The 13237-nt window shown below is 33.6% G+C and overlaps 1 protein-coding gene across 1 annotated transcript in view; it reads right to left on the reverse strand.

Annotated features, from left to right (window-relative positions):
- The window catches only part of LOC139514221 (acetyl-coenzyme A synthetase 2-like, mitochondrial), a 94804-nt gene that overhangs the window by 34233 nt on the left and 47334 nt on the right, over positions 1-13237 (reverse strand). The window contains exon 10 of the mRNA XM_071303072.1: positions 6672-6798. Coding sequence (XP_071159173.1) covers positions 6672-6798 — 127 coding nt within the window. The remainder of the gene's footprint in view (positions 1-6671; positions 6799-13237) is intronic.

Raw genomic sequence — 13237 nt, forward strand, 5'->3', positions numbered from 1 at the left:
GAGAAAAGCTCACATGGCCTTTTAGGCCAGGTGAGCTAATAAGCCTTCATGTTCATGACACTATAGTATATGAAGTTTGTTTTCATATTAATGAATAAATCAGTACTAGCTCATTGAGAAGATGTGTCCCCCTTTTTTTTTTTATAAAACAACGACAGACATGGTTGTCGTTGATGATGTGGTTCATAAATGTTTCTCGTTTCTAGTTTTTTATATAGATTAGACCGTTCCAATGGTTTTACACTAGTAATTTTTTGGAGCCCTTACTGTTCGGTGTGAGCCACGGATCCGTGTTGAAGACCGTACTTTGACATATAATGATCAACTTTTACAAATTATGACCTGGATGGAGAGTTGTCTCATTGGAACTCATACCACATCTTCTTACATCTTCAAACAATATAATATATAGCAGACTTAAAAGCCAGATATATATGTAAACTACAAACAAAGATTCATAGGGACATTACGTTTCAAAAGTTGCTGTTTATGTTTAATTATAATACACTAACACTAAACATCTTTATGCACATCAATTTGAAAAGGTAACGGAATACTAGAAAAAAAAGTTGGGTGTCATTGTATGGCGCCAACAATACTCATGAGTTTATTCAGAATACCCAGTACTGATTGACCATTGCTTCTGGGGTCATTTTGAACCGCGGTGACCTGATTTTCACTGCAACATATGTGTGAATATAAGAACCAGCTAGAATGACAAATGATGATACATGCATGTTTTCCCGACCCCTTGTACTTGTCGTCCTTTGTCAATTTCGATGAGAGAAGACGTGTCGCATCCTGTAAGAGTGCGAGCTGTTGTTGGTGTGCCAAACATCAGGGATCCAATAACTAAAAAGTTGCATATGTCGTGAAACGGTAAGAAATTTCTTGTGGCTTCGGTTGAAGAAATGCCTCCAGTCTAAATTCACAATTCATCATGTTTGACATCTAAGGAAAAGACCTTATTAGAAATGAAACAAATTAAACTGTCATGATTTTAACTTTTCAACATCATTCTGTTCATTGTCAAAAAGAGGCGGCAGAATAATTCTTATATCTGCCTCTTCAGTCACCTACAGATCCTACTCAAAATTGTTTCACAGTCTATAGATTTTGAAAAGATCCCGCTAGTAATATGTCGTCATGTTCTTGCAAATCAAAATCATTGTAGTGCAAGAGTGCATAGTTACATTGTACCTACAAATCTTGACAACCCATGTTCATTTTCAGGTGCACAAAGAAATTGCTTACAATCTCTAATTGATCTGCATTTAATGACTTGAAGAACAATTTGTATCTACCACCATTTGAAATAAACCTTATTGTCCCTTTGACGCATTTAATAGCTGAATATATGTGGTATGAGATTTGCTCATTGTTGAAGTCGTACCGTAACCTATAGTTGTGAATATCTGTGTCATTTGGTATCTTGTGAAGAGTTGTTCCATTGGCAATCATAACACATATTCTTTTTATATACACCAATGTCCGATGTAAGGGGAGTGTTGGGCGCCCGCTGACATCTTAAACCTCACCACATTCTGTATGTGGCTGTCCAAAGTCAGGAGCCTGTTATTCAATTGTTTTCATTTGTTGCTGTTACATTTTTGTTGTTCGTTTAGTATTTTGTACTTTTATTATGCCGTTGTTTTTCTCGTTTGAATTGTTTAACATTTGTCAATTCGGGCCCTTTAATTTTGACTATGCAATAAGGGCTTTGCTTATTGTTGAAGGACGCACAGTGACTTGTTGTAAATATATGTGTTATTTTTGGTCTTTTGTGGAGATTTGTCTAATTGGCAATCATTACCATATACTTTATTTTTAATATAGTTTTATAGCAGTCATTGGCCAAATCTCAATAACTGTTGTACCATTTTACATAAAGACGTTGGACAATACCAATACCATCTATCTTATCAGGGGTGTACTGGTTTTTCATAAAGGAATATCACACACTCAGATAAAGTATACATTTCCGTTCAGTAGCAAATGAGAGTGCGTTGTAAACATTGTTCATTTATAATGTCATCTACTAACCAGGCAAAATATTTATCAGAGAGGTTGGAATACATTGTAAAGATAGAAATTATCTGAAATTCGAACGATCGTAAACAGCTTTTTCACATATTTTTTTTCCCTCGCAAAATGCAATATCTGTAAACAAATTTAACTGGCAAACTATACGACAACAAAAAATGTTTTTTTCTTTCTTTCATCATGTAGACTTTCCATTAGTATTTGAAAAGTATCATCATTAATTTGAAGCATTAGAAGCAAATTATTTTTAATTTCATCAAATAGTTAACAATGCATATGCATGCTGAATGCCAAGTTGAAGCGGCTTGTCATTGAAGTTATTTATGAAGAGTATAAACTCACCACTGGATGGCCTGCCTGATAATTTGCGTCGTTTATAACAATATCGACAAGCTCAAATGACTCGACATGCCTTAATTGCTTAGCTTGTATGACTTTTGCCTCAAGAATAGACATTTTTTCAAGTCTGACATGGTAATGCCATGGAGCGTGTTTTATCGAAAGTTGATTCATCGATACACGCATGTTTTTTTCCTGACTAATTTAAATGCATGAAAATGCTTTCTCCTTTGACATGTACAGGCTTAATAACACGATCGAAGCTACTTTACTCGTTCTTATTAAATGGAATTAGCACTGTCAATAATTTTCCGGATTTTTTTTCGGAGTTACTCCAAAGTGGTTTAAAGTTAGTCTTTTCGAAAAACAAGAATAAAAGCACCTAAAAAGTTACAATACCTTAGCATCTGTACTTATTCTACCACATAGACATAACTATTGATATAAATATATATTCTTTTTTATAAAACTTAAGAAAATGCATATTAAATATATTACATTTCATATGACAGGGGTAAATAGGAAAGGGGAACGTGACATGACGTATTGAGGTGAAAATTGAGTAGTAATACTGCTATGTGATGAGTTTTATAAAAATGCTTGTAAAAGTTGACTTGTATGTTCTATCAAACTTTTATATATCAAAACTTCTTAAGTATTGATTGTTCCACTATTTTTTGTGGAAATTTACTATTGGTGATATATATAAGAAATTTTATATACTTTGACAGACGGTAAGATTGAAAAAAATGTTACATACATTTGAAAATCGTCTAATTGACTCAATCTATATGTTCATATGATATTAAAGTTTGATGTTAGAAAAAAGCTGATACATCACTCTTTCATCTAATACCATTTTTTTTATGATGTCTTCATTCGGGAATTAATTATAAGCGTTCCCGTGTTGGAAAATGTAAAAGAAAAAAATTCGAAAATCACACTTTAACGCGATTTTACAAAAAACTGCACCGTGGGAAAACTCTACGACAGGGCTAAAATGAAAGTATACTAGTCAACAAAAGAAACGATACAAGACTTTTTTTTCAAATTAAAGATAAAGTTTTCCGTTCATTGGACCAATATTGAAGGTAGTAATACTTAATCATTATAGAAATTTAAATCCGTTTAAAAAAAAAATTTTTTTTTGCTTTCGTGACGTTTTTTCGCGATTTTTTTTTTTTTACAAAATTTACATAAACGACAATTTTAAAAACAGATGTTCCAACTAATGATGCCAACCTCTCATTTAAAGGTAAAGACAATGTTTGCCATCAATTTGTTTTTAAAAATCATACAGTATCTTCGTTTATTTGTTAAGCAAAGTTCGGTCCCACGAAAAATCGTTAAAATGTATACATTATTTACTGATTTACCATAGACAGTACGTGTAAAGTGATATTCAAAGAGCGATAACAATCTTAAAACTAATCCGAAAGGTTCCAAATTTATTGTGTGTTGTTTTCATGTTTAAAGCATTGATTTGAGGCGAAAATAAAAAATTTTTTTTTTTGCATTTTTTGAAATTTGAAAAAAACACTTTTTTCCAAAAAATTTGAAAAAACAATATTTCAACCCATTAGCTACAACATAAACATGACTTGATTAGCATATGGAATATTTTTAAACAAATTTGAAATTTAATTTAGTACTTAGAAAATTATGTGTCGATTTTTATTCAACATCCCGCAAAACTAATGTGCACCCTATGGTCGTTTACACGGAATTTAGATACTTTCCGACAAGTTTTGATTTTCATTATCACATGTGCATACATTGCAAATGAAAGCTTTTTAAAATAGTGAATCTCATTTTGTTTTATATTTAAGACTTTTTGATAAATTTTATTTCAAAGTCGTGTATCGTTTCTTTTGTTGACTAGTATATAATGTTTACTCTATCTTCATGTGAATTTTCAGCCGTGAGGTATTTCTGTCCATTAAACTCTTTAAATAAGCGACTTTTTCCGATTTGTCACTCCACTATTATGTGTGACTTTGAGGATTTTGTTCACTGACACATTTATTAGCAAAATTGAAATATAGGGCAGAAAGTTACATCAGGATGGTTTATTTGTCAGGTCAAAGAAATTGCAAGAAGATATGATGTTGGATGTTTAACTCAGGTGTTAACACACATTTCCATATTGCATAACAGATTACCAAAGAAAAGATACAGTATAAACAACAGACAATTAAAATAAGATTAGAACAACATCACACCAAACATAAATAAATTTACCCTAAAAAAATATTTACAAAGAATCAGAACACAATGCAAACATGGAACAAATGACAATTAAACATATTCAGGATCATTTCTGAGAATTTTGTATAAAATGTATATTATACTTTGAGTATTTAAAAACATATAAATCTACACATATATAATTGTGCATTTCTGATCATCTAACTCTAAATAAATATCTTCAGATTACTCTGGACTGCAATTTAGATATATAATCCCCCAGTATTTTTCAAGGAGAACCAAATATCCTTCAGAAGTAAACTGTTCATTGCATTTTGGATTTTATTTTATTAATGTTGGTCAGCGACGTTATTCGAAATAGAATTTTACTCAAACATATACGACAATTTTCAATTTTACCCTGAGAGTGGTATGAAATTTTCAACCCCTGACATTGTTCCTTACATGGGATATGGAAAAACATTTGTTAGCAAAAATAACTGAAATCCCCAGACTATAGACAAGCTTGTATGTGAGAAGAATTAGAATGCCAATAACAACGAGAAGAATTCACATTAAAACAATATTAGTAGTTCAAGAGCATGTATTTCAGTGGTCAGGGGCGGATTTAGGCGGGGGCGTGGCGGGCGTGCGCCCCCCCCCCCCCCCTAAAATTTGCAAAGCATGGGTTGACTTCAACATATTTAAGTATCAGAAGAGACCATTCAATCTTTTTTAACATTCAAAGTATATAAAACAGTCAGTTTAACAGAATCAACGTTATTACTAATCAACTGACCTACGCTTTATTAAAGTTCTATAAATAACTTCAAAGGAAGGTGTCAAACGCGGAGCTGCGTTTGATGACAAATATAATAGGTTTTTAGCAGTTAAAGTAAAAACAAATGTTACATTGTATTTGCGGTTTTTATAATCAATTTGTTTGATAATCGAAGTTCCAAAACATCCTTACTCACTTTCACAATTTCATCATGACACGGTCAAGAAAACAGTGAGATTCTTTTACAATATCCCGGCGTAATGAAAGATAGAAATACTGTTTCAAGCGAAAGGTTAGTTTATTAATTTTTTCTCCGTGTCTATATTTATTTCTCACTTGCAACCTAAATATTTAGCCGAATTCTGTACCGTATTACTTTATGCTTGGGATCCCAAGAAAATAAATATAACTGCGTAAATGCATCTCATTCTGGTTTTAGTTGTTTGTGGCGAACACAGTAAAGTCTGGCACGACCTCCGAAAATCATAAAAGTAAAAAACAGATAGTATGAAAGGACAATTAAAAATCGCTGGTAAAAGTAGAAATTTTCGTTTGAAAATTATATTGGTCAGGTGAGCAATTGTGATCTGTCTCGTCTCACTTTGCATCCGTCTGTCCGCCCGTCTATCTGTAGATTGTTGTCAGGTGTGGATTAAGGCGGTTTCAGCTTGAAACTTTAATTTATCGCTAATTTTACCACACAATAGTTGGAGATATCTACATTTCACCCCTTTCGAAGAATATTTCAATAGTTTTACCTAAAAAAAACCTCCAAAAATTTTTCGCCTCCCTACGCTCGGCGAAAATAAAACTTTGCGCCCCCCCTAACTGAAAATCCTGGATCCGCCCCTGGTGGTTGTCATATTCAATCAATAAAACTTGAATGTATGGGGTTCTTTGATAAGCTAAATCTAATTATAAATTCTTGGGGTTCTTTTCTGAATGTGTTTTTTAGATTTTTAATTTATGGTCTCGTTTTCAAATAGGTATAACAATTCATTTTATGCAAACAATATGTAAATACTTGAGTAATCTCTAAACATCTGAAATATAGCTTTAACTTCAAATTTTATTTTATATAGATTAGACCGTTGGATTTCCCGTTTGAATGATTTTACACTAGTAATTGTTAGGGCCCTCGATAGCTTGCTGTTCCGTGTGAGCCTACGCATCGGTTGAAGACCGTACCTTGACCTATCATGGTTTACTTTTATAAATTGTGACTTGAATGGAGAGTTGTCTCATTAGCACTCATACCACATCTTCCTATATCTATATACACTTTAATAATATATAGTCTATATACTGACTTATGCTTTACCTTTGAAGGGCTTGAAATATGTATCTATAAAGCGCTGATGGTCCCCGTATATAGTCCTCGCCATCCCTGGCCAACAAGAATTGATACATAAAGCTCCCATTACATTATTTCCCTGCAGTTCAACTCCCTTAAATAATAATTCAAATCATGATTATATTCAGTAATAAAATACAGATACATCTGTTACATTGTTCAAGTACAGATTAAGTTTTGAAGGAAGAAATGTCTCGAAGAAATTGCCTGCAAAAGTAGTGAAAAGGACAAATTCAATTTTAATCAGGTATACCAAAAAACTAGAAAAAAAGTATGCCCTCACAGTCAAGTGGCGCATAAATTCAGTGAATGCTTGACTTGCAACTATCTTGTGTCTGTATACCTTATAGTTGACATATCAATTATGAGGTCTATGACTTTTGAGAACCAAAACTTAAAAGGATTGCTAAATCCTGACAGTTTTCACACAAAAACCTTACATATTAGTAATGCTACATTATAAATCAGTAGTATACATATTCTTTATACATTTGAAGTATCAAATAAAATTCCTAATACTTCTACTAGAATAGAACACCACATCCTTGACATGTTATTAGTTCATGACTGAATCAAAGTACTGATGACCTATGCCTTATTTTTAGCCTGCATTTTTAGTATTCTAAAAATAACTTAAAACGAACACTAAAGCATTTAATAAACTGTTAACACAGAGATTGGTCTCGCTTTTTTGTAATTTTGATAATGCAAATATTGAAATTAATAAAATGGTAACACTTTGACATGTGAGTTTTGCAAATATTCAAAGTCAGTAAACCATGACTAAAGGTACATGGCTATACAATCTCCATAGAAAGGAGATGATGTTCCAATGCTAATACAACTGCATACCAAATACCATTGACCTATCATAAGTAGTTCCCTTTAAGCTGGGGTCACACATTCATGATTTTTACTGCCGTCCTTGACAGGACCATTCCCGATTAAAATTTATTAAAAGTCTGATCAAAATCCTATGAATCGTGGATGGAAATTCAATCTTTAATTAAAATTTGTAAAAAAGAAAATTTAATTACAACAACAATCAGATATTCAACCGTTTTCAAGCAAATTTATCCCGATAATCCCGTTCTAAATCCTCTTCTAATCCGATTTGTATCTTTCGCCAGGTAAAATTCCACCGAGTCTGTCACGACTGCGTCCCGATTCTACCGAATGTAATCCGACAGAGATCAGATAGTGACAAGACGGTGATCTGTTCGAAAACTGTTGGCATACTCGGGATGATCAGGTACTGTCGGAACTTAATCCTATCACAGTCCGCTCTATCGCATTGCAAATGGCTTTGTCTACTCTCAGTCGTATTGTATTCTGTTATTGTCGGGACTCTGACGTGGGTATCATCGACGAATTTAGAATTAATAAAGGGACTGTTTCGGAACGGTTTCGGCAAAAACAGTTCGCAATCGACAATATCTGAATGCAATCTGAACTCAATCGGCAGAAAAACAGCAATGAAAAATTTCTCCAGATCATTCCCGTTCCACAGGACAACATCCCGAATACACAGAACATTGTTAGGAATTCGATCCGATGCAGCAGAATCTGTCACGACATAGGCACAATTGTAATCCGACTAGACAAAATTGGCTGAGTTTCCACCAATGTTACGGGACGCACATAACTGTCGGGGTGCTTTGCCGAACTATTCGGATCCTTCCCGACCAGTAGGAATCTGTTACGAACTAAAACGACTGCGTTCAGACAATAATAGGACATTCCAAATAATTGAGGATACTTATCCGACTTTTTAACTTTCCGTGTCATATCGCTGTCTGATCTCAAACGGGAGCAATAATCGGCAATGTATGAACCCCGCATTAAACAAACCTAAACACAAACTTATACATGTAAACTAAACAAAATATCAAAGTCAATAAACCCTAACTGAGGGGGCAAGGTTAAATTATCTCCATGGTAATGAGATGTGTCAATGCTATTACAATTGCATACCAAATATCATTGACCTATTACTAGTGGTTCCCATAAACCAACCTTATCACAAGATTTTACATGAACTAGGCAAAAGTTTCAATGTCAATAGACCATATCTGAGGGGGCGGCGCCAAATAATCTCCATAGAAATGAGATATACCAGTGCTTATACAACTGCATACCCATTATCATTAACTAACCACTAGTGGTTCCCCATAAACTGAACTAATCACAAACTAATACATGAAAACTAAGAAAAATTTAAAAGTCAATAAAGCATGACTGAGGGGAAGGGGCCAAATTATATCTATGGAAATGAGATCTGTCAATACTTATACAACTGCATACCAATTATCAATAACTTACTACTAGTGGTTCCCCATAAACTGACCTAATCACAAACTCATACATGAAAACTAAGCAAAGTTTAAAAGTCAATAGAGCATAACTGAGGGGATGGGGCCAACTAATCTCCATGGTAATGAGATGTGCTAATACTAATACAACTGCATACCAAATATCTTTGACTTACACTAGTGGTTCACCATAAAGTAGACCTAATCACAAACTAATACATTGTTTACGCCGCCGCTGACATCGGAAACAGCATACCTATGTCTCGCTTTTTGACTCCATCAAGCAAGACAAAAATTAAGGTCACTGGCAGATGAACACTGCCAGACATGTATTTTGGTGGGGTTAGTGTTGCTTATTCTTTAGTTTTCTATGTTGTGTCATGTGTACTATTGTTTGTCAGTTTGTCTTTTTCATTTTTAGCCAAGGGGTTGTCAGTTTAATTTCGATTTATGAGTTTGACTGTCCCTCTTATATCTTTCGTCCCTCACTTTTTTTAACTATTTATTTTAGATGAACCTGCCAGATATGACTGTATGTTAACTATTTAGTTTAGTCGTGCAGTTATTACATTTATTTTTTTATTTATATTTGCATTTACAGTTTGAAACTTGGTGGGTGTTGATGAAGTAGTACTGATAACAATTACTGTGGATTCATTATTATTCGTTGGATACCAATTTTCGTGGATTTCGTGGTTACCCAGAAACCACGAATTCCAATGTAAAACGACGAAAATAAATGAATGCACAGTAAGTCATTTAGAGTCAATTAACAGTGGTAGCAGAGGTCACAACATCCAGTGAGGTGGCGACTGCTCTGAGTTATCAGAACCCATCAAGCTTGACAACAGAAAAACCATATCAGCAATGAAAGAACAAAGTGCAGATATAGCGACTGGTTACAGAATTGGACAAGAAAGGCATTAGCACTTAGTAACCAGGACAACTAAGAGAAGTAGCATTAGAAATATCACCAGAGGATTTGAATGTTGATGAAGGAGTTAACAATTAATTACAAAAATAGATTGTTTGAAAAGGACAAGATAGATCAAGCTTATGCATAATGTACAGCTTTTGGTAAGTATTACAGGGAGTCTATATGGTGTGACTATATTATTGAGTGTGAACAGAAGTATGACAAGTGCAAAAAATATGACATGGCACTTTCTGATTCAATATTAGCATTAAAATCTTGGATAATGTAACAGACATTTAGCTCTAACTGTATTTTCTTTAGTTAAAAGGAGTAGGTAAGGGCCATTTTTTGCCTCTAATTTCAGGTTCATCTAACGAAAGATTTTGGACACTTTTTAAATACTTAAGTGTCTATTTACCTTAATTCAATTAGTTAATGTGAAAGATTTTATCTGATTTAGTCATTAAACACTCCGATTAAAGCTTAGATATCAAATATGCCAAAAAATGTCACTTTTCAGATGTTTTTTGTCAAAAATGAAAGTGGCTGCATCCGTGTCATCCTCAACCTTTATATATGTTATGTATTATCATCAAATACAGCTTACATTTCAATATCAAGAATGAACACAAATGTTGCCACTTTCATGCAAGATGGAAACAGTCAAACATTTAACTAAAAAAACAAACATTGTGAAGATTTCAGTAATTTGGCATGACTTAATGATGCTAGTACCCGATATATGTGCATTGTATTGTCAAAAACAGTCCATATTCATGTAGCAGAAAAATTCTACTTTCCAATAAATAAAAAGTTTACATTTTAACAGTTTTGTAAAACTGCTATATTTTGGGGCCAAAAAGGGGTCTTACTGGACCTACTCCTTTGATATAATGAAGGCAGCTCTTAATAGAATATTTGCATCAAAATTACAGAGTTATAATACTATAGTTAATACTAAAGAAGAATCAACATTGTTTTGATAGAGGTCTTAGTTCAAGGATCTTCAAGGAGATTTGGTGCACCCAATCGCCTAAAAAGATCATTTAATCAACGTAATGCACAATCCAGCCTTAATCAAACTATTAATGGCAGGATATATCGTTGTGATTCAAAAGATTACTGGTTTAGGAATTGTCCTAACATATGATGTTAAAATGACAGAGGAACAAACAGACACATCTGAAATTGTATACATAACTCTATTTACAACTTCTCAACAAAACATTACACCTCAAAATTTTTTTGTAGCTGAGGAATTTAATGCTGCAGTTTTAGATTCATCATGTACCAAAACAGTTTGCAGGTCTAAATGGTAATATCAGTTTTTAGACACTTTTGACTCTGCTAATGATAATGAAATGCAATGAAAGTCATACACCTTTTTAAATTTGGTAATGGTCAAACAGTGTATTCTTATCAGTCTGTAAAGTTACCTACCACAATTGGGTCTTTAAACTGTTACATAGAATTAGAAGTAGGTGACTGTGAAATACCTCTATTATGGCGCTAAGATTCTTTGAAAAGTGTGCAAACAGTTCTTGATCTCCATAATGATAAAGTAACAATGTTTGGAAAACCAGTTGATGTTCAATTCACCTCAAATGGTCATAAATGCATGAACATTAAAGACAGAAAAACTGGGCAAATCAACACTTTAGTGAATGAGGAGGAAATCCAGAAGATTCTAGATCTGGATTCTCTAAGAAAAAAAGAAGGATATTATATAAAAGCTGAAAACAGTTTGGTCATGCCTCATCTGAATGAATAGTGCATTGTCTGTTTCAAGTTTCAACGTGCAAAGCCAAAGCCAATTTTTCAATGTAAGTGATATTAACCAAATTGTTGCTATGGATTTCCATGAAATTAATCATAATTTCTACTATTCGCCCAAAATTGACTTGTTTAGCTGTTTGATTGCAGCATGCATTATCAGGAGAAAAGACTCAGAGTTAGTTGTTGACAAATTCATGCAGATATGGATTAGTGCTACTGGAGTTGGAGTATACACTGACAATGGCGGGGAATTCAATTCTCAAATGTTTCTGATATGGCTGCTATCTAAACATGTCAATCAAAGACGAAAGCAGGATACAGTACCTGGTCAAATGAAATTAAGGAGCCACATAATGCAACTCCAAAACAGTTAACAAAATCAGAGTATTAAAGTTCAAATATATCTTGGGGAAACTGCAATTAGCTGGGCTGTACATGCCAACAATAGTCTTGTATATCAATGGATATAGTTCTTATCAGATTTTGTTTAGAAGAAATCCTAACCTGCTATCAACACTAATCAATAAACCTCCAGCTATTGAAGGAGTAAAACAATGGGAAAACACTTATTTGGTCTTCACTAGGCAAGAAAAGCTTTTGTAGCATCAGAATCCTAAGAGAAAATTAGACATGCTCTTTGAAAGCAGGTTCGTCCCTAAGTTTAGAAATTCAAAAATGGCATTAAAGTATACTTTCTTCAGGAAAACCAATAGAAAATACCGGGTTCAGTAATTGGACAGGACAATGTTGTTGTGTTTATAAGATATGGAAGAACTTATGTAAAAGTGCATAAATGTAGGATTTCAAGAGATTTTGATGAACAAAAAGCTTAGAAAAACAAACCAAAGGAAAAGAGGGGGACATTGAAAGAAAATCTAAAAACTCAAAACTTTGACAAGAGTAAGCTGAGCATGAAGTCCTTTGTTATGATAGTGATACAGGGAAAGACTCGCATGTCAACAATAAGTCAGACGATGAACATGGTGCAAGTGAAGATGAAGTAGAAGGCCATAAATTTGAAATGGGAAGTCAAGGAGATGATCCCGAACTAGACAGCAATAACCCTGTGAATTAAGGGATAAGCAGGACAAATCATCCAACTGGCAAATCGCCCAACTTTAGAAAAAATCGCCCAAACTGGTTTACCATCTCGCCCCTCTTCTTTATTATTAAATTATTAAGTTTACTCCTGGCAACTCTATTCTATATTTAGCCAATGGCAGCCATGTTTTTTGTTTGAAGAAACAGAGAAAGAGAAAAAAACTTTCTAGATACCCTTATGATCATTCAGCTCAAGTTTTGTTGGAATTAGTTCAGTTGTTTTAGAGGGGAAGATGTTTGAAATTGTTTGCACCAGACAGAGGAGGACAGACAACAATGGCGCCAAGTGATGGTAAAAGATCAGCTTCTTTCGGAACAGTGAGCTAAAAAGTCCCTTTAGGATGACATTGAATGCAAAGAGATTTCAAAAGAGTATTTTAAATCTTTATTCACGGTCATCTAAAACACTCTAAATCATTTTCATTTAA

The sequence above is a fragment of the Mytilus edulis genome, chromosome 3, assembly GCF_963676685.1.
Source record: "Mytilus edulis chromosome 3, xbMytEdul2.2, whole genome shotgun sequence".
NCBI lineage: Eukaryota > Metazoa > Mollusca > Bivalvia > Mytilida > Mytilidae > Mytilus > Mytilus edulis.